We start from the raw sequence: 23,555 nt of genomic DNA on the forward strand, positions 1-23,555 counted from the left end.
CCCCCCCCTGCACCCCTGCAGGCCGGGCTCCTCCCCCTCCCCACAGGCCGGGCTCCCCCCACCTCAAAGGCTGGGCTCTTCCCCCCACCCCTGCACCCCTGCAGGCCGGGCTCTCCCCCTCCACCCTGCAGGCCGGGCTCTTCCCCCCACCCCTGCACCCCTGCAGGCCAGGCTCTCCCCACCACCACCACAGGCTGGGCCTCTGTTACAGAGGCTGCGCTGAGGTCAGCTCTTCACCTGGTTTCTGCGGGTGAACCAACCACACACAGCCTTTGGCCACAGGTCTCGGGTGCAGGGGTGCCCTCCCCCCTTTACTCACGGCTGGGAGACTTGTTCACAGAAGGTCCCGACCCAGAAGCACCCGTAGGTCCCCGGGAACAGAAGCCCAACTGAACGAGGGTGCTAAGGGTTTATATCCACCGTGTCCCCCTCTGCCCCCCGCCCGCAGCCTGCGCCACAGACCTGCTGGGAGCCCGGCAGAACCAAGGCCCAGGTCCCTCGGGGGCAGCAGGCGCCCCCTGGGTGTCCCGGACGCCCCCCCGGAGTCTGCTGTGATGCATGGGCACACAGGCCTGCAAGCAAAACCAATTACAGAGACGCCCCCCACCCCCAGGAGCGGCCGACAGGGACCAGGCCTGTGCCACTCACAGTGGGGTGGGCAGGGGCCTTGGGGCAGGCGGGGCCTTCGTGGCTCGTCATGGGGGGACTGCACTCCCCGGGGGGTCACTGTGTGCCAGGTCCCCAGGGCCTGTTGTCCCCAGAAGCCAGTCGGGGCCACGTCCAGCCCCCAGGACAGTGCTCGCAACAGAGGGGTGGATGGACGCAGGACGCAAGGCCACACCTGTGAGCAGAGCTGGGCCTCCAGACCTGGTTTCTATCCAGCTCCCAGCTCGCTCCCGGGGACCCGGCCTCTGCCTCCTGGGGGCCCCCTGGGGGCTCGGGGTGTGGGAGGCCGGGCGCCCGTGGCTGCACCCAGCTCAGCTCAGTGCAGGGCCCTGGTGGTTTGGGCAGGTGGCGGGCTCCTGCCCCCCACGGTCTCCAGGGTCAGCGTCTGCGCCACGGGAACCACCGGGGACCCTCTGCCCACTTCTCTGCCACAGACCCCAGGGGGAGGCCTGCAGGAGCACCCGGTCCCAGGGGCACCCACCACTCCCAAGGAAGCCATGCCCGGGGGGACCAGGACCTGCACCCCAAGCCCGAGGCTCTGCTTCTGTCCTTTACTCGCTCCTCCATACCCCGAGTCATGGGCCTGCTGGATGCCCCGACCTGCCCTCCCACCTTCTGGAACTGGGCCCGCCGCCCCCCGGGCACCTGCCTCCCCCCTCGGCCGTCCCCGCTGGTGGCTGCGGGGCCCCTGGGCCTCCCTGACCGGTGTCCCCGCCCCGCGCCCCCGCCCCGTGCCAGCTGCCCGCCGGCCCCACCCGCCCCTGAGCACACAGCATTTCGGGTTTATTTAAATAAAAATTATAATTTATACAAGACTTCTTTAAACAAACAAAGTTTTCTTAAAAAAATGTTACGGGGGTTTTCATCGGTTCTTCATACAGTACGATCCTTTTGTTGAACAAAAGGGACACCAGGAACGATTATTTACAGATTCAAAATAGACTCAAGCTTCGGACATAAAAAATGTAACATTCATTCTAGTTCAGTGATTAGTCATAGAAATTAAACATCTGCCCAGATTTACACAATTTGAGAGAAACTACGGGCACTCAGCCGGGAGGCAGGGAGGCGGGGAGGCGGGGAGGCCACCCCCCCGCGGGCAGAGCCGGCTTCCCGGGCCCCCCGCCCCCACGTGGTCAGTTTTCATCTCCCCTTCTCCTCAGAAGGGACTCGAACCAAACCACCCGCTCTGCTGGCAAGGGCGGCCCCCCGCGGGCACACGCTGACCCCTGGCACCCACGGGCACCACCCTGCCGCCGGTCCCTGGGGCCACTCCTGGCCCACGAGAGCCAGGCCGCCGGCGCCACCTGGGGGAGCCCGAGCCGAGGCTCAGTGGGTCCTGACTCGGGTCCCCCGGGGGTCGCAGCGAGCAGTGGGTGCCGCGGTGCCCTCAGACCTCACCGGCCGGGCGGGGTGTGTGCTTCATCAGGCTGCTGGGCGGCCCCCCGGGAGCGCCACCCGGGCCCTGGCGGGTGGCTCTGGGGTCCCTGGGAAGGGGGACGTGAGCGCTGCCACCAGGTCTCACCCAAACCAGCACATCCGGATTGGAGCAAAGGTAAAAATTACATCTGAAAAATGATACAAAAATAAGAAAAACAGCTTGCTCTCTGTAAAAAATATAATCTTCTGTTTCTTCAAAAAACAACAATCTCAGTGACACCCAAAGGACTCAGGACAAGCTGAGGAACTGGAATAATCGAGTTGGAAGTGTGCTGACCGCCACTGTCTCAGCCCGTCCTTCACGGAGGTCCCAGGCCTGTCCCGGAACGAACCCAGCCCGCAGACGGGCCCCCTCCCCGGCCTCGTCTCCAGAGCCCGCTTCCCAGTGGGGCCCAGGCCGAGCAGGGCATGGGGGGCAGCTGGCTCCCGGCCCAGGTGTGTGCTGGCACGGGGCGCGCCCACCGACTCCGCCAGACGTCAGGGGTGCAGGCCGCCGGCCCCAAACCTCTGGGCTCTACACGGTCATAGCCAGTGACCTCCGGGTCCCCCGCACAGCTCACGCGGGCAGACCGGGCCCCCTGTCTGTCCCCACCCCGGGCCCCCCTGTCCCCACCCTGGGCCCCACTGATCTATCTCCACCCTGGGCCCCGCTGTCTGTCCCCACCCAGGGCCCCCTGTCTGTCTCCACCCCGGGCCCCGCTCTCTGTCCCCACACCGGGCCCCGCTCTCTGTCCCCACCCCGGGCCCCGCTGTCTGTCCCCACCCCGGGCCCCGCTGTCTGTCCCCACACCAGGCCCCACTCTCTGTCCCCACACCAGGTCCCACTGTCTGTCCCCATCCTGGGCCCCATTGTCTGTCCCCACTCCGGGGCCCGCTGTCTGTCCCCACACGGGGCCCTGCTCTCTGTCCCCATCCTGGGCCCCACTCTCTGTCCCCACCCCGGGCCCCACTGTCTGTCCCCGGGACCCCAGAGCCCCTGCTCACTGACCCAGGTGGCTGTAGCCTCAAGGCCGGCGCCAGCCAAGCCGCGGTTGATCCTCATCTGCGAGCCACCAAAGCCCCGTGTGGCCTGAGAGCCTGGCAGGTGTCCCATGGGGCTCTCCAAAGAGCAGAGTGTTAAAAAGATGTGCTTCTACCCGCCGTGCCATCCAATCCTCGCGGGTCACCAACTCCAGGCCCCGGCGGCGCGGGAGGCCGAGGCGGTAGGTGGCCTGGGCGGGGGCGGGGCCCGGGCCCAGCCAGCCTGTCGGCGCCCACGGGAGGCAGGCACAGGGCGCAGGCCACGCAGAGCCGCGCCCCCCACCCGGGCTCACCCTGGCCACACGCTGCGGAAGGCCTCGCTGGACCAAGGAGACCCAGGGTCCCGTTCGTGGTGCTGCGGAGGGGCCTCCGGGCCGCTCCTCCCTGCGTCTGTCACCCCCGGAAGAGGGACCGCAGGTGCGCCTCAGCTATGGCTTTGGTGTGGAAGGGCGGCGGCCCCTGGAGCGCTGGGTGCGCGGCTGCTGCGGGCTCTCCGTCGGGGGCAGACAGCAGCGGTCCTAGGCAGGGGCCGGGGCCGGCGGCTCCCGTGCATCATCCTTTCCACCGGCGTCCAGGGTCCCCTGCCCTCTGCGCCCCCGAGCTCGTGGGGCACGCCTCACCGTCAGAAGGGCGGGCTCCGTCTGAGGGCCCCACCCCTGCATGAAGGGGTCCGCAGAGCGCAGGGCAAACACAATAAAAACCACAGATCGAGGGGAATTATTGCAAAAGATCGGGAGAATGTCCAATTTTTTTCCACTATCAAATTGTTAAAAAAAAAACAAAAAAAAAAAAAAAGGAAAAACAAAACAAAACCCTTTCCAGCATCGTCCCGGGAGAATCAACACTAGCTGTCATTGCCAGATGCTGCCGCCGCCGTGATTTTCATGTACTGGCTGAAAATGGTCTCGAAGGCCTCGTCTCTATGCACCATGGCACCGAACACCAGCGGCTGGCGGGGAGGAGACGACCCGGTGAGGACGGGAGCGCTCCACCCCCGCACCCCGCCCCCGGGGGCCCAGCACTTGGAGGGGCAGGAGCTCCGCTGGTCTCGGGGGAGGAAAGGGGAGGAGGGGCCCTCCAGGGAGTCTCAGCGCACCCCCCCCCCCCCCGCCACCTCCCCGGCTCCCCCCCAGCACGTACTTTCTGGGTTGATGGTGTGGACACGGCGATCCCCATGCCTGAGCCCGGGAGGACGGAGAGGACCTTGTACTGAGGGACGAAGCACACTGTCACCAGGGACCCTCCTGTGCGCCTGTCCCCTGACCCCTGACCCCAGGGCATTCCCCTCCTGGGGCCACAGGCAGCAAGCCCCACGGACCCCTCGTGACCCAGGAACCAGACCTGCCGACGCCCCGTCCCACCCTTTCCCACATCCGAGTCGGGCACTGCAGGTGGGGGAGGCCCCCGGCCTGATCCCAGGGATGGCACATCTGTCTGGGGAGGGACCGCAGTCGCCGTGGCGGAGGGGGGGGGGGGGGGGCGCTCCTGATGTGCTTGTGAGCTGGGACCCAACCCCTACTGGGGCTGACCTGTGCCCCAGACACTCAGACCCTGGAGACAGGCAGCAGGTGGGTGGGCTTGGCCACCCCCTCCCAGTGAGCATGTCAGGCCTTCCCGGGCACCACCACACCCAAGGGAAACTGGGAGAGGACACACCCGAGCACCTCAGGGCTGGGGGAGCCACACCATGGTTGGGGGGGGTCAGGAGCCTGGCGCTGACCCATGAGCAGGTGGGACAGGCCCGTGGTACGTGCACAGCCTCTGACGGGGGCCTGGGGGCCTGGGGGCCCTGCATGGAGGCTTCTAGAAGGGGGGCCCTGACATGGGCAGAACCGAGGACTGCACCCCAGTCTCCTGATCCCCACTCACCCGCTGTGAACGCATCTGACTTCCAATCGAGCCCCCCCACCCCACCCCCCACTCAGTGGCCCCGCGGCCCCCCTCCTCCAGAATCCGGGAGGGGTCACGGGGAAGAGGAGGAGGGGCCCACGCTGACCTTCTGGATGTCTGTGATGTCCATCAGCTTGATGACTTTGTTTCTCTTGGAAGAACCGGATTTGGAGCTTTCGAAGCACAGGTAACTACCAGGGGGAGGAGCAGAGGCTGGACCCAGGGCTGCCCCCCTCCCCGGGCTGTGCTGCCCAGGCCCCCAGCTGTCCCCACCTCTGGCCTGGCACCAAGGATTCCACCTCAAGAGACCATTTCATAGCTTTTACAGATGGAACCAACTGCCTCATGACTCATGCTCAAAGGATGTCGAGCATCCCTGGTACGTCCAGCAAGCGCCAGGACGTCCGAAGCCGTTCCTCCAGCAAGAGGCGGTGGGGAGGCGTGGCCCAGGGCCACCGCCGGGAGTGTGGGGGACGCAGGAGCGTGGGGTGGATGGGGACATGGGGAGGGGGCGGCCGGGCCCCAGAGGCACTCACTTCTCCGTCACGTACAGAACCCCGTTGCGGATGTAGTCTGTGGGCATCTTGCGGTCCCGGTTTATGAGGCAGCAGCGCCAGCCGTTCTCGCACACTAGTGGCACAAACACGACCCGTCACCCTTCTCTCCGGTTCCAGGTGGGAACCGTCAGCACGGGCTCGTCAGACATGTGCCAACACGTCTGTCCACCCTCGGAAAACCCTGCGACAGGAAGGCAGGCGCCCTGCCCCCCCTTCCTAGGAAGCAGGTGTCGGCTACGGGGCAGGTGTCAGCTGGGACGTTCACCCTCTTGAAGAAGCGCGCGGCTGTGCAGGTGCACCGAACCATGGCCAGGGCACCCGGAGGACACATTGGCTCCCCCTCGGCCAGCAGGACGGGGCCGGACGAGGTCAAAGCTTGGCACCCCAGGGCTTTCGGCGGCAGCTGGCGGTCACACGCTGCCCGCGGGCGGTTCTAAGGACCCAGCTGCCTTGTGCCGCACGGCCCTCCTGCCAGGTCATGGTCGCAGCCAGGGCGCGGGGGCCGCAGGAAGGACCCTCAGGGCCACACCTGCTTGGGGGACACTTCTGCTGGAGAGCAGCTCTGAGCCGCTCTCTGGGGGACCCTCTGAATGCTGCTCAACACCCCCCCGGAGCTGGCCGAGTGGGCCAGGCGCACACCCCACTCCTTCTGCCTGCCCGGAGCCCTCCCGGGGCCCTGTCGCCATCGCCACTGCCGGGCCCAGCACGAGCCCCCAGCAGGCCAGGGCGGCCACAGACCAGCGCACACATACCTGCCAGTGGTCGCTCATTTTCTGTCAGGTTAAAGATTTCGTGGAAATTGCCCTTCTTGGTACCGTGAAAGCGACCGGTGTCTTCGTCCTTGTTCAGGCCGGCGGGTGCGCTGGAGACGTAGCTCCGCGAGGAGGTCGTCTGTAACTGCCGAGAGCACACGTGCCCATCAGCCGGGCCAGCCGGGGGTGGGGGCACCGGGACGCACACAGCCCCCCACCCCGCCCCACTGTGAAGGTAGATGAGCAGCGGGCCACCCGGATGCCCGGATGTGGGTGCGACCCCTCCAAGCCCCTGCCGGGGGCTGCTCCTCATCTCGCGAGCCCGGCCTCCTCCTGGGCAGAGAAGCCCCAGAGTGGTGGGGACAGCCCCGCTTCCCCCAGCGGTGACCCCACTTCAGGAGACCGAGGCTGAGCCTGCACCCCAGCACACGCCATCCAGGCCCCGGGCCACCAGGGGCTCAGAGGCCATTCTAGACGTTTCCAAAATCGGAACTGGCCGGGGGACAGGCCACAGAAAGAGACATTAAAAAGTGAAACAGAGTCACAACACAGCAACGCACTGCACCAGGCCTCGGCAGAGGCAGGGCTTCCACACAGACACCGTACCTTGTCGTGCCCTGACAGCTGCCCAGAGAGGAGACAACAGACGCACGCGTGACCAAGACAAGAGAACGAGTGGGTCCACGGGACGTGAGACCCCACACACAGGCCGAGCAGAGCTACAGGCACAGACCCTCGGCGGGGTCTCCCTCCTGGGCCCGGGAAGCCTGCGGCCTCGCGCCCACGCCTCTCTGGAGTCTGGCCAGCGCCAGGTGGTCTTAGCCGCTGGAAGGCCCTGCCCCCACCCCCCAGGACGAGGACAAGCCCCTCCTCTCCCCCCACGGCTTCGGGGTGCCAGGCTGCCCACCTCTGCACCCCTTCCCTCGGATCTCCCTGCACCTGCCTGACCGGAGCCCGTCTGCTGGCTCAGGACGACCCTGCTGTCCCGCTAAGGACCTGGGCTCCCGATAAGCTTTGTCGTCCCTGAGCCCACCTGACCCACAGCTTCCCTCCCGCCAATGGGTCACCAGACACCCTCTCCTCAGATGACGTGCATACATGGTGCTCAGCAACGCAGCGTCGCCTCCCTCAGGAAGCCTTCCTAGACCTCCCCGAAAGTCCAACGGACCCGGAACCTCCTGCACTCATCTGAGACCCGGACGGGGACACCCAGGCCAGCTCATCCTCCGTGCCAGGGCCCAGCTCCCAGGGGTCTCCCGCCGTGAATATAAATACAGCCCGATCCAGCCAGTGGGCACCAGGCAGGCCCGAGCCTCAGAGCCACGAACGGAGGCCCGGACAGCAGCTCCCAGGGCTCCCTCCTGACAAGGCCCCCAGGCTCTGGGGCGTCACGACCAGCACCCCGCACCCTGCCCACCTGGGCCCGGGGGTCAGCACAGCTCAGGCAAGTCCGTGGGAGAGTGCGAGGGGCCTTGAGGTGGGAGGGAGCCTCCATCCGCATGCCTCCCTCCTCTCCCGCACCCTGCCAGGCCCTCCGAAAGCACAGTGCCGGGCAGCGAGGAATCCCTCCCGCCTGCGTCTGTCTCGAGAGACCCCCGCCCCCAATTGGAAAGACACCAGCTTCTCCACGCCCCGGGAGCAGCAAGCGTGGGCCTGTGGCTGCTGCCCCAGCCCGAGGCCAGCCTACCCGGCGCGACACGGCGGCGCTGGAGCGCTCCTTGAGCTGTGGGTCCGTGGGCAGGCTCCTCCAGATGATGTACGGGGTGTCGTATTTGGCTCGCAGTCTCGGGCAGCGTTTGAAGATAAAGTCGATGAGGAAAAATTTGATCCCGGCGTAGAGTCCTGGGGACAGGAGACCACAGTCCTGTCCGGCCGGGCCCAGGGCCACAGGGAGCAGAGCACCAGGGCTCAGGGATGGCCTCCCAGGGCCCAGGGCTGGCCGGTGCGGGGCAGGGGGCGAGGGGGTCAAGGTGACCCAGCCAACGGGGGTCATGTTCTGCGTCTTGCCACCTGGGAGGGGCGGGCAGCTCCTGCCAATCACACCACCTCATAAACAAGCCCCTAAGTCACCACCCACGGGGGACCACCCCCAGCCTGCCTCCCTCTGACCTGGTAGGCTAGGGTCATCCTGGCAGGGGGCCCCCCTCAGCCCGGGTCAGAGAGCTCGTGTGCCGGTCTGCGCCCCGAGAAGCAGCACTGAGGGCATTTCCCCCAACGCTGCACCGTCTGCCAGCCCCGGGGGTCCCGGCAAGGCCCTGGCTGCATGCTGGGGGCGGCAGGTGCGACCCCCAGGCTCAACGCCCCAGCGCAGATCCAGCCCCCCACCCTCGCCCCCACCATGCACTGCGGATGGGCCCTGTGCCCGCACCAGCCCCACGGTGGTCAGGGATCAGGGTCCGGCCAGGGGAGGGACACAGCTTCCCGGGGTGGGCGGGCTGAGGGGTCGGGGGCAGCCTCCACCTGCCTGCACCTTCCTCCCCACCCTGCAGAGGCACTCGGCCCCATGGCCAGGGGCCCCCTGAATCCTGCCCCCTCCCTGCCCCAGAGCTCAGCCTGAACCTCCCCCCCAACCCGTGTGTGTCCCTCCCGCTTCCCTGGACGACATCACCTACCAGCCCTGGGGGGCAAACCCTGCGCCCTCCCTGACCGGCCACCACCCACTCCTGGTCCCATCTGCTCCACCCCGGCCGGCATCCTCTGCATCCTCTGCCCCATCCACTGCCCCCATGCCTCTCCCGCCCTCCAGCACTCCTCCATCCACCTGACCCCTCACAGCCCACGCCTCCCAGCTCCCCTGCTGCAGGGAGGAGGGAGGGGGGAGGGTGCAGGGATGGAAGCACAGGGTGAGCTTGTTTTAAGGAACCATCATCACACAACTCTAAGGTCTCTAATGTTGTGATGGGTTGCATTTCTCCTGAGTTTAAAGGTGAGGATCGCCAGTGAGTGCCAACAGCGGGCCTCTGGGAGGCATGTGTGCCCCGCAGACAGGCTGGTGGGATGTAGGCTGGTGCCCCCCACAGCGTCACTCCCCCCAACACCTCGCCAGCCCACACACCTCACTCCCCCCAGCCCCACATCCCACTCCCCCCAGGCGCCTCCTTACCCACGGCCAGTCCCACCAGGCGGTAGGGAAAGAAGCAGGAGGCAAGGAAGGCGGCCCACAGTGCCACATACAGCTTTTGCGTGATCTCAGGCTGGACCCACATGAACAGGCTGGAAGGGAGAGCGGGGTCAGCGGGGGACGGGGCCGCACCCCCACACCCAGCTGGGGGCCGTGACTCACTTCTTGATCTTCTCCAGGATGTCAGCCATCTTGCCAAAGAGGTTCTGTGAGGACAAGCACGGCGGTCACTCAGCCCGGGCGGGCCGCCGTCCACACGCGAGTCCACACAGCGACAGTGGGGGGACACAGAGCCCCGACGGCCGGCCCAGCCACTCGCCGCCGGTGGACCGGGGCCGCGTCCCTCCCGGGAGCTGCGGCAGGACCCCCACTTCCAGGGCACCCGCCTGCCCATCGGGGCCGCAGGCTGATGGCAGGTCAGCTGACACCAGACAGGCCTGGGTCCTGGGGAGCCGGGGGACCCCACGGGCACGGCAGGTCCAGAGACGCCCCCAGGCCGGGCCCCAGAGCAGTACCTGGGCTTTCTGGGCGACATCCAGCACGAGCTGGAACTTCTCAGACACGGTCAGGTCTTCCTTTGGAGGTTCCTGCAGCCAAAGGGAGAGAGTTTCCACCAGAGTTCAGCAGCCCAGAGGCCTCCCAGCCCCAGGAGCGGGTCCCCTCTACTGCCCCCACACAGCACAGGTGCACCGTCCTGGGGGACCCCTGCTGGGGCCTGGGGGGGGGCAGTGGCACCCCCCTCGGCCAGCGGGGAGGCGCGCCTCAATGGCTCAGCTTCCGAAACCACGCAGCCCTCCCCTCTCACTTTGCAATGAGGGAAACTGAGGCAAAGGGGGTTCCTGACCTCATCCTGAGTTCATTCAGCAAGAACCTCCCAAGGGCCTCCTGGATGCTGAGCCGCAGTAGGCACAGGCCGGCCTCCTGAGACTCCCTCCCTGACCCCCGCCTAAAGGGGCCCCCTGGGCAGCCCTGCGCCCACACCCCTACTGGGACCTGCATGCACAGCAGGGGCTCCGCCCCTTGGGTTCTGCCTGCAGCTCCACCCCGGGGGCCAGAGTCTCCTCTGCTCGGCAAGCTTCTTCCGTAAGGGCCAGACAGGAAACGCCCATAGCTCTGTGTGCCACGTGGGCTGTGCCACGGCTGCTAAGCTCGGCTGCTGCTGCCCCAACGCATCCCAGCAGTGCATAAATTAAAGGGTTTCGCTAGACGTCAACAAAATGTCATAAAACCAGACGGAGGGCCGTGGTCACAGCTTGCTGATCCCAGTCTACATGTTCTATGGTCCAGGGAGCCCCTCAGTGCCTCCCTGCAGCGTATCACGTCCCCACTGGGAAGGGTCAGAACAGGCCGGGGCAGGGAGCCTGCTTCCCATGCAGCCAAGCCTGGGCCAGCGAGGGGCACTCGGGGTGTCAGCTGGCAGGGGGTCACAGGGTGCGGGGGGGCAGCTGGCCTCTGCTCCCTGACCTCCACCTGCCAGGCAGGGCTCCCCAGGGCATCCACACAGCCGCACCTGGGGCCCTCGGGGAACCCCGGCCTCCCCACACAGTGCCAGTGGGAGGAGGCCTGAGCAGGTGGAGACAGGCGCCTTTGCCCTCCCAGGACTTACCACCGGTTCAGACACTTCAGGCACGATGCTCCACTGTATCCTCCAGCCCCTGGCAAAGAGGAGACCGTCACAGGCCTTTAACAGCTGGTGCCGTCGGAGGGTTACATGGACTCCGCAGCCCTGGGCTCCCGACGGGGCAGGGGCTTCGGAAACCCGCTGTTTGCTGCCAAGACCACCAGGGCTGCCCCTAATCCTGGCTCTCAGAATGGACCATTCAAGGTCACCCTCACGGGCCCCTCCTCCGGGGGCCCAGACGGGGAAGAGACATTTAAAAGTACACAGGGACGACACGACAGGTTTTTCAAAATAAGTCCGCAAAGCAGTAACAGCAAGTACTTTAGCTACATGGCCGGTCGGGGCACTGACGCCCCTTCCCAAGTGCATAAAGGTTTTTCTCTTTACAAATAACATTTCCAAATGAATCCACGTAAGCAGGCCGAGATTCATCTGGGAAAACCAGTGTGTGCAAACGTGAACCTCTGAGCAGTGGTTAAAGTCTGGACTGCGGGGCCCTCCTCAGGCTCCTGAGAAGCCGAGGTTTGCTGCTGGGGCCACCTGGGAATGACGGGTTTCCCACACAGCCCCCTGGACGGTGCTCACAGAGCACAGAGAAAGGACGGGGCAGGCTGCCCAGGCCGAGTGACTGCAAGGACTCTGACCCCCAGGACCTCCCAGGGCAGAAAGACTGTAGCTCCAGCATGATCCCCGGGGTGCCATCACTGGACAGGAGTGGCCTCGGTGACCCCCTGCAGGTGCCTGCCAGCCATCGAGAGGGGGAGCCACTGAGGGGCTGGATAACCACCCGCTGCTGTCTCCCACGATCCCGAAAACCACGTGGGGATGAGCATCCTCCTGGGTGATCGGGAGCCTAGCCCACCCCACGACCCCTCCCAGAACAGCAGGTGTGAGGCAGCCCCGGCTCGGGTGTGCCAGGGTTGTGCGTGCTGCAGGGACACAGCATCATTCGTACGGCAAAGCAGCTCACCTACCTGGCTATGAGGTAATTGAGGGATAACCTCAAAATTGCTAGAAATAGGAACATGGGAATGGCCCAGCCATGCCACACAGCATTCATGTACACCTGCGGGACAGAAAGCGGGTGGGAGAGAGACCGTCAGGCAACCTGACAGGCCCCATCCGTCCTCCATCCCCCCTGCCCCGCCTGGCATGCAGCCGGGCTGGGAGGTGGGATGCCCGGGGCCCCAGCATCTCCCCAAAGGAGGGGTGCCTGACAGAGAAGCCCTGGGAAGAGCTGCCGTCTCAGCAGAGGCCGCTAGCAGTGGGAGAAGCTGCTCCAGGTGTGTAGGGAGGGGGACGTCCTAGAGCAGCAGCTGCTGGACGTGGCCTGGGATGGGCATAGGAGAGCTGACCACACAGAGGTCCTCCAGCCCCAGGCACGGTTCCCCTGAGCTCACAGCAGCACCAGGACTCGGCACAGCCAAGCGAGGTGACCGGCAGGTGGCTGAGAACCCACCGCGTGCCACGTGCCAGGCAAAGTGCCGCTCGGGCCCCTTCCCTCTGCTCCCGCCTGGGCCTGGCACAGAGCTGCCAGCACAGAGCAGACACTCAGGAGGGGCAGAGCATGGAACGCCATGGGGTTTGGGCAGAGGCCTGGAAGGTGGGTCTGAATGGCAGGCGCTCTCCTGGTGAGGACAGGCAGGACCAAGGCCCCAGAGGTCACAGGGGGCCAAAGGCTCATGAAGGGTGAAAGCGAGCTAGGGCCCTGCCACAGGATCATGTGTTCTGTAAGTGTGCAAGATGCCCATCTCCCCTGGGGCTGGCACCAGGTGGTCTCAGAGCCCTCCAGAATGCAGAGGTAGGGACTCGGGGAGCTATGGCTGCACCATCTGGCCTCGGGGCCTGGTAGCCAGGTGGGTGGCCTGTGTCCTCCTCCCAGTGATGAGGGGGTCTCCTCGAGTGGGGCCGGGGACGGCTGCCACAGGACAATGCAGGCACAGCGGCCGGTCCATCTTCCCTAAACCACACCCCCTGGCCAGACCCGTGCTCTCCTGCCCTTCCCCAGGCCTGGGGGTTCGCAGAGGCCCAGCTTGGCCCCCCAAGCACTGGTGTTTGCCAGGAGCCTCCCCCAGGTACCCAGTGGGAGGAGCCTGGGGCCCCCTAGGCAGACAAGCCACCCCACCATCCTCTTCCCTGACTCGTCCAGAAAGGCAGATGGAAGTGCCGATAGAGGCCTGCGCCTGAGAACGCTGTGGGACATCTGTGCACACACGGGCCGGCCCCGGGCACCCCTGACGCCCTCGCCTGATCCTTGCAGCGACCCCATGGCTGGGCAGCAACACGGCACCCACTTTACAGAGGGAGCCACGGACATGTGTCCCTAGGGAAGCTTCAGGGGTGCCGGCCGGCTGCCTGGAGGTTAGCAGAACATGCCCACCACGCCAGGGGCACTCACGGTGAAGGCGATGGCAGACGTGTAGACGGAGTACCAGTCGGATAAGGCAGAGAGGTTCTTCACGAAGCTGGTGACGGGCTTGGCGCCGCGCTCTGGGGACAGAACAGACCGGGTGAGGCCAGCGCTCGGGCACACCCGGGAGGGCAGGTGGGCAGCTGTGTGGGGAGGGAGCCCCAGAGGACTCAGGGGCCTCTGCTGGCGCTCCTCGGCTGCTGCGGTGCTGCATGCCGTCCACTGTCCCCAGGGGACACATCAGCTGTCCACTCCCGTCCCCTCGGCCCGTGCCAGGCGGGAGAAAGGGGCAGCTGAGGGTGGCATCGCCTCGGCGCTGGCAAGCATCTGGGGAGCCACCACTTTTCAGGGGGGGTTCTAGGCCTGGAGGGAAACTGCGCCCCCCCGCTTGGGGCCGGGTGGGCAGAGCTGGCCCCAACCCGACCTGGACCAGGTGGACAGGGTGGGGCCCAGACACGCCTCCCACGCAGCCTCCTCCCTCGGGCACTCCCGGGGAACGTCCTTCTGAGCACTCCTGCCCCCCAGCCACACACAGGTGCTCACAGACGGTGTCACAGACGCGCCAGGTACTCACTTAGTCGTCTCATGTTTTCCGTCAACCTAAGAGAGGAGGAGAGGTGAGGGCCAGGACCTGGGTGCCCGCGTCCCCGACACCCCCACCGCAGAGCCCCGCTGCCCCCCAGGCCAGCCCCCACCTCCGTGAGGACCCCCACCTCCGGGCGCTGAGGGGCTCCTCGGTCTCCACGGTGCTCTCCTCGGGCTGGAACCGGAAGTCCTCCACGTACTCCCCAAACTTCTCGTAGAACCACTTCTGGACACGGGGGCACAGCCCCTGGCCGCGCCGATCTGCGGGGACGGGTCCCGGTGAGGGCGGGGGGGCGGTGCGAGGAACCCCCACGGAGGGGCGTGAACACTCGCGAGGGCGTGCTGACCGAGCCCGGACCGCTTTCCCAGCCACACGGGGCCCCGCTGTCACACCAGCCGAGCTGTGTCCTGGTGGGGGCCCCAGGGAAGGAGGCGGCCTCGGCTCACGGGCCCAAGACCGTCCCCGAGGGACCCACGTCACAGCCTCAGCAAACCCGGAGGAAACCGCAGGCGAACACTCCACAGGGAAGAGAGTCGCCCGCAGGGGGCGCTGTCCCCGCACCGTAGGGAGGGCCAGGCGGGCGCCCCAGGGCTCTGAGGGTCGGGGTTTGGGGTCCAGGGCCGCAGGCCTGGAGAAGTGGAGCTTGCGGGGCGGGGGCTGCTCACCCTACCTGGACACCCGCAGCACACGCCGGGTAGCGGGCAAACAGCCACCGTGACGCTGCGTGGCAGCGGAGGGCATGCGACATGTACCCTCCCGCCCGCGCTCCCGTGAAACCACACTACGGGTGCTGGAATGCGACATCTACTCCCTTTCCATTTTTTCCAACCATTTAAAAATGTAAAAATATTTTTAAAAACGTGAAGTCAGACGGAGGGCTGTGGTTGGCCGCCCCCCACGTCTAGGCCGGGCCCGCTGCCTGACCAGACACCTTCAGGCCAGGACCCCCTCCGCCACCGGCCGCCCCCGCTGCATACCCATCCCCGCCTCCCACCGCCCCTGTGACCACTGCCCCAGAGGGCCCTGGGCCTGGGGACCCGGAGAGTTGGGGTCTTCCCGCCCTCCACTTCCCTGACGCTCGCCAAGGGCACAGCAGCCAATCCTGTACCTGGACTGGCCTGCCAGCCTGTCCCGCACCAGAGTCCCCGGGAAGGGGCCCTCTTCCCCTCTGGAAGGCAGGACGCGTGCCCCAGGCAGAGGCTTCCCCCTGGGGGTCCCCGTTTCCTCAGGTGTGCACGCGACAGGCTTAACCCTGAGGCCCTTCCGGCGTGACTGTGAAGTCCCGGTGCAGACAGGGTGCCCACCAGTGGTCAGCCTGCGGGAATGGGCCCTAGGTTGGGAGATGGGAGGGCCAGGCCCAGCACGGGTTGGACCCCTAGGGAGATGGGCAGAAAATCCAGTTTCCTCCCAGGGCAGCTTTAGGAAGTACAAAGGCTGGGGTAGGATGCAGAACACGGCCCAGGGCGGGGAGAAAATGTGCAGAGAACGGGGCTGTGGGTCCTGACCTAGGAGGGCCTGGGCACACCTGACTACGGTGACCCCACTGCCCACTCATCCCTTGTCAGGACCACCGGGCTCTGGACCCGGGCCCCCAGGTCAGTGGCCAAGAAGCCAGTGGGACGACAATGACGACACTTCTCTATCAGGATGGGCGGGAACAGGTGCCGGGTGGTATTTTTACAGGAAAATAAAATCACGTCTTGTCGAACGACCTGTGTTTGCTACCACAGCTCGCCAACTCACAACTGGAGAGACCCAGGCCGGTCCGGGGGGAGCCGACGCCAGAGTGAGCAGGCCAGGCCGGCAGAGGAGCACCTGCTCCCCAGCACCCGTCCCGGCTGCCCCTGGGGGCTTACCTGCTCCGTTATTGACCTGGGCCTGCCCCTTCGGAGGCTGCTGAGCTGTCTGCTCCTCGGTCCTTAGAGGGGAGAAGAAGCAGGAGTCCTGTTAGTCCACAACACCGTGTGCATCGGGGCTGCGGGAAGCACAAGCACTCACGGGAGCTGGCTGCACGGAAGCGAGGTCTAGCCAGCGGGGTCCCCTGGGAGCCCCTGCTCCACGCAGGCTGTGGCGCCGCCCAGGCCACGACGCCCAAAGCACGATGGGCACACGCTTCAAAGCTCTTTTTAACAACCAAATAAAAGATGTCTCATGAATCTACGACTCTTTCCTCTATTAACACATGTGCTTCTCAACTGTTAAGTTCACAATAAACAGCCCTCATGGCAATTAACTCGCCTGCTGCTAAAAGGACATTTGCCAGCAAGCACCACGCGAGGCCACAGGCTAGGTGACCCCTGCGCTGGCCAGCTGGGCCCAGGTCCCCGCTCAGCCCATGCCAGCCACCTGCCTGGCTTCCCGCCCCTGCGGCCCCGCCACAGCGGTCAACCCGCTTCACAGGGTTCTCCTAGAGTTTCTGTCCACCTGCCAGATCCTGACTATTGATCTGACTTCCAGCTCCAGAGCCTGATGCAGCTGGCCCAGCCCCCAGGCCCTCTGCCCCCATGCCTCAGGGGGCGCTTAGGCCAGGCCGCACCCTCTCTCGTGCCACAGCCGATGCCCCGGCCTCGTTCTGTGCTGGCCCCGGGGCCACTGATGCACCACTAACTGCTCCTGGGGCTCTTGGTCCAGCAGGGACCCCAGGATGTGGGAAAAGTGGCCCCTGGCAAGCCTCTGCAGGGTCTGGGGGGCACAGAGAGGGCTCTTCCGGGACAGAGAGCAGAGCTGGGAGCCTCCGGCCTGAGCCTGCCCTTGGCTTCGGGGGATGGGGGGGTGGTTTCTGCCCTGCTCACATGGTGGGATTTCACGCCACACTCCCACGAACCGACCTGTTCTGCGGGCTTGAACCCCAGGACTGTCATCTATAGCGGGAGGCAGGATGACAAGCTGGATGGGAGACAAGCAGGGTGAGCCAGGCCTGCAGCCTCACGGAGCAATGATGGGGAAGACACAGGACAGAGGCGGAGTCCCCAGGACAGAAGCCAGGTCACGGAGGAGGGGGCCTGGCCTCCACGACCGCCCCTCCCTGTGGCCAGGTCGCTCGAACAACTGTCCATGCCCAGAGCTACCAGTGATAAACGGGGGTTTACTGGGAACAGGAGAGGAGCCCAGGGCATGTGGGAGATGCCAGGACCTGGCCCAGTGCCTAACCTTCCCAGGCGTGCATCATGGCCTCCACACCAGGATGTCTCTGCCCAGCCCAGAGGTTCTGGAAGACGCAGCTCACCTGAGAAGCACTGACACAGGCCCCCACCCAAGCCTGGGCCCAGGTGAAAGACACAGGTAGATCTGGGGTCTGGGTGACCGGTGGGGACTTTCTGGACTCCCATGCTTGTTACTCCAAGGGGATGGAGACACAGGGACAGGTGCCCCGGGGGAAGGGGGGGATGGAGACACAAGGACACAGGAGCAGGTGCCCGGGGGACAGAACTGTCCCCCCTCACATCACCCCAAATACAGACCCATCCTGGTCTGTGCGCTGGATGGACGAGACAGACTGACGAGAAGGAAAGACAGTGAGCCAGGACACCCCAGCCCACGACATTCAGGGTACACAGTCCCACCTGCCACTCCACAGAAGGTGGGAAGGGAGCAGAGTGGCCTCCGGGAAACACAGATGCCATGTGACCTCACTGACTCCGAAGAAAGGCACCTGGGTTTCTAACAACCGTGAACCCTTACGACCTACGCTAATGTCCGATAACCAACCAGACAAGCCCGGAGTGGACGGGCCTGAATTGCCTTTGTAAAGCCCTGTTCCCTGACCTCCAACCACCCTGGGTCTCTTGGCATCATCTGAGTCGGTCCCCGGCTGTACCCCTTTCCATAATGAAACGTTCACGGATTCCCACGTGAGAAGGTTCGACATCAGGTAAAGTGCAGGTCGAGGCCCACGTGCCAACGTCTAGGAAGGGGCGCCGGCCTCATAGCCAGGGCAGGATGGCAGAGGAGGGCCCGTCACTCCCCTCACAAGCCTGAGGCCCCCATCGGGAGTCCCAGGGACCCCACAACAGCCACACTGCCCTGCAGGGACAGGCAAGGCCTTACAAAGCACACGGCAGTTGTTGGAAACGCCTACAGAGCCCGAAACAAAAGACCCTTCCTCCAAAGAGAACCAGATGCCACCAACTCCTGGGAGCTGACAACCAGCGGAGAAGAGCGGACAGGAAGCCAGCATCTGGCTGTGCAACAGGAGGAGGCTTTTCCTTTCCACCAACTGAACCCCATGCAGCGAGGCACCCAGAGTGCAGGTGTCGTCAGAGCCAGAGCCAGACACGACAGTAACAATGCACTCGTCCGCCCCGGGAGAAAGCAGCGTTGGCTGGGATGTCCCAGCAGCGGCCTCGTCGGCCAGGCCACCAGCTTGCAGGCCGTGTGGACAGACAGGGAGCCTCTTGGGGTTCTGTCAGGACAGGGGGACACAGCTCTCAGAGCCTACAAACACCCTTCTGGAAGGACCCGCTTCTCGCTGGCAGCACCGTGAGGCAGCGGCCCAGCTCCTGTGGGCAGAGGCGTGGGGTGCGAGAGGCAGCCATGCACCGGGGACGGCTCCATCCCACAGCAGAGCGCCTCCAGAAGCTGGGGGCGCCTGTCACCCTCCGGGATGGCGGGGCCCTGCCAAGATGACGGGGACCATCTGTGGCGGGCAAACCCGGAGGTGACTGCATGCAGTGGGATGGCGCGGGAAGGGGCACCAGGACCCCGTGGGGGGCTCCGGGGCAAGAGAGTGTCTGAACGGGCAGTGGGGGGTCCAGGCCCCCGGCTCACCTGGCCTTCAGCACCTCCTGGACCTTCTGCTCCAGCTCTATCCGCCGCTGCCGCTCCCGGTCCAGTTCCTGCCGAAGCATCTCTGAGTTGGTTTCTTCTCTCAGCTTCCGGAGCTCCTCCTCTGTGGGGGAGAGAACTGCCAGGTGAGCGGCCCTCCGGTCCACTCTGCCCCTGCGGCAGCCGCGGTGCTGACGGAAGGCGTGGGTTCCAGCGCACTCGGACAGAGGGCCCCATCTGCGCCGGCCAGGCCATGGCAGCTTGCCCGCCCCTCTCGTGGGGGGAAGCCCTGCAGGGGCGACCGGTCACCGGGGCTCCTCTGACACGGTGGGGGCCAGAGCGGAGGTGAAGCAATGGGAGGAGTTCTTTGCTAAACAAAACAGGTGCAAATCACCTCGCCAAGTCGCCACCACCACCAGAATGCCCCAGAGGAAGGGATCCTGGTAGCCCTTGGTCACCCCACGGACATGGCCTGGACACACGCACATGCCCTGGCTGTGGTCTGGAGGCTGCCGCCACGGAGCAGAACTCCTGCCGGGGGCAGACCATCCGGGCACCACTGACCCAGAACAGCAACAGTGGGAGGACCAGCAGGGCGCTCCTGCAGTCCCGGCGGGACCAGATGGGATGAAGAGTAAGGTGGCAAGATTCCTGGGGGAAGAGCCTGTGGCAGGAGGGCCCATGAGCTGAGGGAGGAGTCAGTGGGTGGGGCGCGCAGAGCCAGACGCAGGACCTAATTCCAGGAGCAGTGCAAACCCACGGCCACGTATTTGTGGTTTTAACTGTAGCGTGTGATAAACCGAGTGATGGTCCCCAAAGAGGTCCCAGCCTAACTCCCGGGACCTGGGACCATGTGCCCTCCGTGGACAAAGCAACCCTGGAGATGTGAGCAAGTTAAGGACCTGGAGGGGCAGGGAGTATCCCGGCCCTGCATCATCACCATTAGGTAAACTCCTAAGGGGAGGCAGGGGTCAGAGGTCGGAGGGAGGAGACTGGCAGGTGCAGGGATGCGGCCTCCAGGGTAGTCGATGCAGCCCAGGATCACGGGTGGCTTCTCGGCTTCTTGAAGCCAGACAAGTCAAGGAAACAGACCCCGCCCTAGAGCCTCAGGGGGGTGGACAAAGCCCTGCCAACACGTGCCCCTCACTGTGTTGGGGCTTCTGGCCTCCAGAACTGTAAGAGAATAAACACGCTATTTTAAGCCACTCGGTCTGTGGAAATCTGGTGCAGCGGCAAGAGGGAACTCCCACAGATGCAGCCCACACGGGGCTCACATCTTAAGTGGGCGCCTCATGGCATTTGCACACGCTGGACACGCGGATCTGGAGACAGCCCACTTCAGACCCCACAGGCTCCCCGGGCCTTCCATTGCCTCCATCCTGCGCCATCCCCCGGGGGTGACCCCCTGCGAGCATCTACACAGACGCGGCCTCCCGCTTCTGAGACTGTGTGTGATGGAGAGGGGTGTATCTCAGCTCGTGCGGCCAGGACGAAATACCACAGCCTGGGGGGCGTGAACAACAGCCGTTCCGGAGGCTGGGAGTCCGGGGTCAGGGTGCCTCCCAAGCCTGGCGACAGCCGCTGTGGGATGGCCTCATGCGGCAGAGAGGGCTCGGGCGTCTCCTCTTCTCTCAAGGACACTAACCCCATCCTGGGAGCCCCATCTCCTGACCCGCCGACACCGGGGGAGAGGCCTTCAATGCACACATTTGGGGGGATCAGACAGCAGGGCGTGAGCTCAGGTGGGCTGGCCCCAGCCAGGCTCTCGGTGGGACACCTGCTGACAGGTGGCTGCCCACCCAGCTTCAGCCTTCCTTGGGTGTGAGCACGCGGCTCGGCCAGGCCTCCGGCTCACCCTGCAGCCCGTCCGCACTGCAGAGTCCACGCGCGCACACTACGTCGCGGAGCTTTTATGTGGCCCGCGCACAGCTCCAGGCTCTGACCGAGCAGCTGACCTGGAGGGAGCATCAACCACCAGGGCCCTGCCTTCTGCGCTGCTCCTGGGAAGCAAACCCTGGCCTGTGGGCACAGGACCCCAGCTGGCCTCGCAGGCAAGTCCTTCACTGCCCTGCAGCGTGACCTCCCAACTCAGTCACCCCACAAACATTTGGGCAATGACAACTGGCTTCAGACAACTTTTTCAATTCTCAAGGACTATGCCGAGTCCTGTGCAAACCCTATTACCGAACACTTGTATCACAATAAAATGCAACTGTGTCCATCTGGACATCCTAGGCCATGTCCCTCGGGCCCAAGGCTCCTGCAGATGGAGACCCAAGTCACACGGGGAATGGCTCTGCCTTGTTTCTAAACCAGGCACGCAGCAGACACCGCTCTCGCCACAGCCCCACGAAGTCATGGAGCTCATGCCCCTCCCACACTGCCTGGATGTCAGCCCTGACTTCTCAGGGTTCTCATCCTGGAGGGGTCACCACCCCCTGGGAACAGATGACCATGAAAGCGTGATGGACAGAGAAACTGCTACCTCGCTGGGCTGGGCTCGGCCCCCGCGTCCCAGTAGGACACGGGTACCCAGTGAGACACACCGACCGCTCTGCAGGGAGAGGCAGGTGCTGCGGGGATGGGCCACAGCAGCCCCCGACACGTGCCGTGGCCCAGCCACGAGCCCCCATGGAGAATATACCCTGCACAGACGCCTCTCCAGGCTGGCCGGGCTGCCGAGGGCCAACACTGTGGATCAGCCTCCTCCACAGCAGCTGCTGGAAGCTGGTGATCCCATTTCCCCTCTTTAGCAGACAGTTAGAGTCACCAAACAAATCTGCTGAGGCTGGGGCCCGCTGGGGCCTGGGCAGGACCGAAGCAGAGCGATCAGGAGCCCAGGTGGCCGCGGTCTCCTGGGTAGAGGTGCCGCACAGCCTCGGGCACCAGGACACTTGTGATGAAGAAGCAACCCAAACAAAGGCCGGCCCTCTCGGGGACACAGACAGTAAGGACAGCCGACCTGGATGGAAGCCCTGCTGGTGGAACCTTCTCTCAGCCGGGGAGTGGCGGGAGGGGGTCAGGGAGGTGCTTGGGGCGGCCGGCAGCTTCCTTTCTGGTCCTGGCTGCCTCCTCAGACCTGAACCCCCTAAATTCAGGCCAAGGTCAGTGTGACAGCCGGAGGCCCCAGACGCAGACGGGCTCACAGCACGAGTGTGCGTGAGCAGCAGGGCAGCCCCTCCCGATGGCACACAGGGGGTGGGGGGTTGCGAGGCCCAAGGTCAGAAGACCCTCCTGCCCCGAGAGCCCGTGTGTTCGGCCGTGGCCACACCTCCTGCCTGGGGAGCCCGTGGCTCGCTGGATTTCTGGATTTCGCCTCCACCAGTGAGAAGCACTCAGGTTTGTGGCTTGCCAGGGCCCACTGGCCCAGTAAATACCGGCGCGCTCGGGGCTATCCCGTGTGTCCACCCTGCCAGGGTCCACCCCACTGCAGGCGCCTGCACCCCAGCATCCTCCCATACACTGTCCGCCCCCGGGCCTCTCCCACCGCGACTCTCTGGGAGAAGGTCCTCCCCAACACGGGGGCCTGGAGGACACGCCAAGGCCGTTGGGGAGCTGTCCCCCAGCTCCCACAGCCACGGTTTCCCCCCGAGATCCCCTCCATCCTGGGGCAAAGACCTAGGCCTCGTGACCCCCCCTTTGGGGCACAGAACACGGTTCCTAAAGGGGTCGTGCGAAGGGAGCTCTGAGAGGAGGGGTGGCCTCTGCCGGGCCAGGCGGCAAGGGCAGGGCGGCCAGGGAGCCAGGTGACAGGAGGGCAGGGTCCCTGCCGGTGAGCTGCGTGCCCCCACGTCCCTCGTGGTACCAGCCAGGCCAGGCTATGGCCCAGGGGACCCGTGCCACTACCACACCCGGGACTTCCTGCCAGGACCCCCAATCCCAGGCATTCTGCTGGTCTCCGCTCCCACCCTGGTCCCTAACTGGCCCCCTTACCCCCTCCAATCTGGCTCTAACCGCAGTCAGGGGTTCCCCTGAAAGCCTAAGTCAGAATGAGTCAGGACCTGCTGCTGTCTTGCCTAAAAGTTGGCAGGGCCTTGTGATAAGATCCAAGCACCCTGCAAGTGCCCCCACTGCACCTCACCGGCTGCCTCTCTCCCTGCGCTTCCCTCATCCTTGCTCTTTGGGTTCAAGCCACCAGGACCTCCTTCTAGGTCTTCAGATGCTCAGTCTGCCCCTGCCCCAGGACCTTTGCACGTGCTGGTGCCCCCTCCCCGCCTCTCAGTCCCAAAGTCGCCGTTTCCCCGAGTAACCTCCCTGACACTCCCCACAAACTGAACATGGCCCCTCATCACATTTGCTCATGGATCTCGCTCTATCATGGGTCCTCCTCGGGGTGCTAGACGGGGATTCCTAGAGGTGACACAGGTCCACAGGGACAGGCTCAGCAAACACGACTGCTGTCGACGCCATGTCTAAGTCTATGTCCACCTGCAGGAGCCCCCAACTCGGGCCCACAGCCCCAGCTGTCTCGCTGTCGGTGACAGCCCAGGGCCCGGCCGGGCTTCAGGAGAGCCGGTGAAGACAGGTGACCCGACAGCAGGTGAGGGAGGACGCCGTGGCGGGTTCTCACATGACACACCGGCAGCGAGAGCACAAGGCCTGGCCCCGGGGGCAGCGAGGACACCCCGGCATCGAGAGGACGTCCACGCCCTGTACGGCGGGCATGCCAGCCCCACGTTCCGGGCCTTGGCCCCTCACCCCCTCACCCCCTCGCCCTCTCACCCCCTC

The 23,555-nt window shown here is 65.3% G+C and overlaps 1 protein-coding gene across 4 annotated transcripts in view; it reads right to left on the bottom strand.

Annotated features, from left to right (window-relative positions):
- Positions 1–1,448: 1,448 nt before the first annotated feature.
- Positions 1,449–23,555, bottom strand: part of GRAMD4 (GRAM domain containing 4) — a 73,630-nt gene continuing 51,523 nt past the window's right edge. For 2 of the 4 annotated variants that reach the window (XM_035696279.2, XM_025456280.3), the window contains exons 4-19: positions 18,831–18,951; positions 15,920–15,981; positions 14,191–14,323; positions 14,052–14,077; positions 13,466–13,557; positions 12,042–12,133; positions 11,053–11,101; positions 9,962–10,033; positions 9,609–9,652; positions 9,429–9,538; positions 8,013–8,167; positions 6,326–6,470; positions 5,553–5,646; positions 5,123–5,207; positions 4,267–4,335; positions 1,449–4,075 (exon numbers count right to left, since the gene is read on the bottom strand). In XM_035696279.2, the coding sequence (XP_035552172.1) occupies positions 3,971–4,075; positions 4,267–4,335; positions 5,123–5,207; positions 5,553–5,646; positions 6,326–6,470; positions 8,013–8,167; positions 9,429–9,538; positions 9,609–9,652; positions 9,962–10,033; positions 11,053–11,101; positions 12,042–12,133; positions 13,466–13,557; positions 14,052–14,077; positions 14,191–14,323; positions 15,920–15,981; positions 18,831–18,951 (1,454 nt within the window). In that variant the 3' untranslated portion in view covers positions 1,449–3,970. Of the gene's footprint in view, positions 4,076–4,266; positions 4,336–5,122; positions 5,208–5,552; positions 5,647–6,325; positions 6,471–8,012; positions 8,168–9,428; positions 9,539–9,608; positions 9,653–9,961; positions 10,034–11,052; positions 11,102–12,041; positions 12,134–13,465; positions 13,558–14,051; positions 14,078–14,190; positions 14,324–15,919; positions 15,982–18,830; positions 18,952–19,221; positions 19,396–23,555 lie in introns of those variants that run through there. The other 2 variants (XR_004803244.2, XM_049115234.1) reach the window with 2 other exon arrangements.

Source organism: Canis lupus, chromosome 10 (assembly GCF_003254725.2).
Source record: "Canis lupus dingo isolate Sandy chromosome 10, ASM325472v2, whole genome shotgun sequence".
In the NCBI taxonomy this organism is placed as follows: domain Eukaryota; kingdom Metazoa; phylum Chordata; class Mammalia; order Carnivora; family Canidae; genus Canis; species Canis lupus.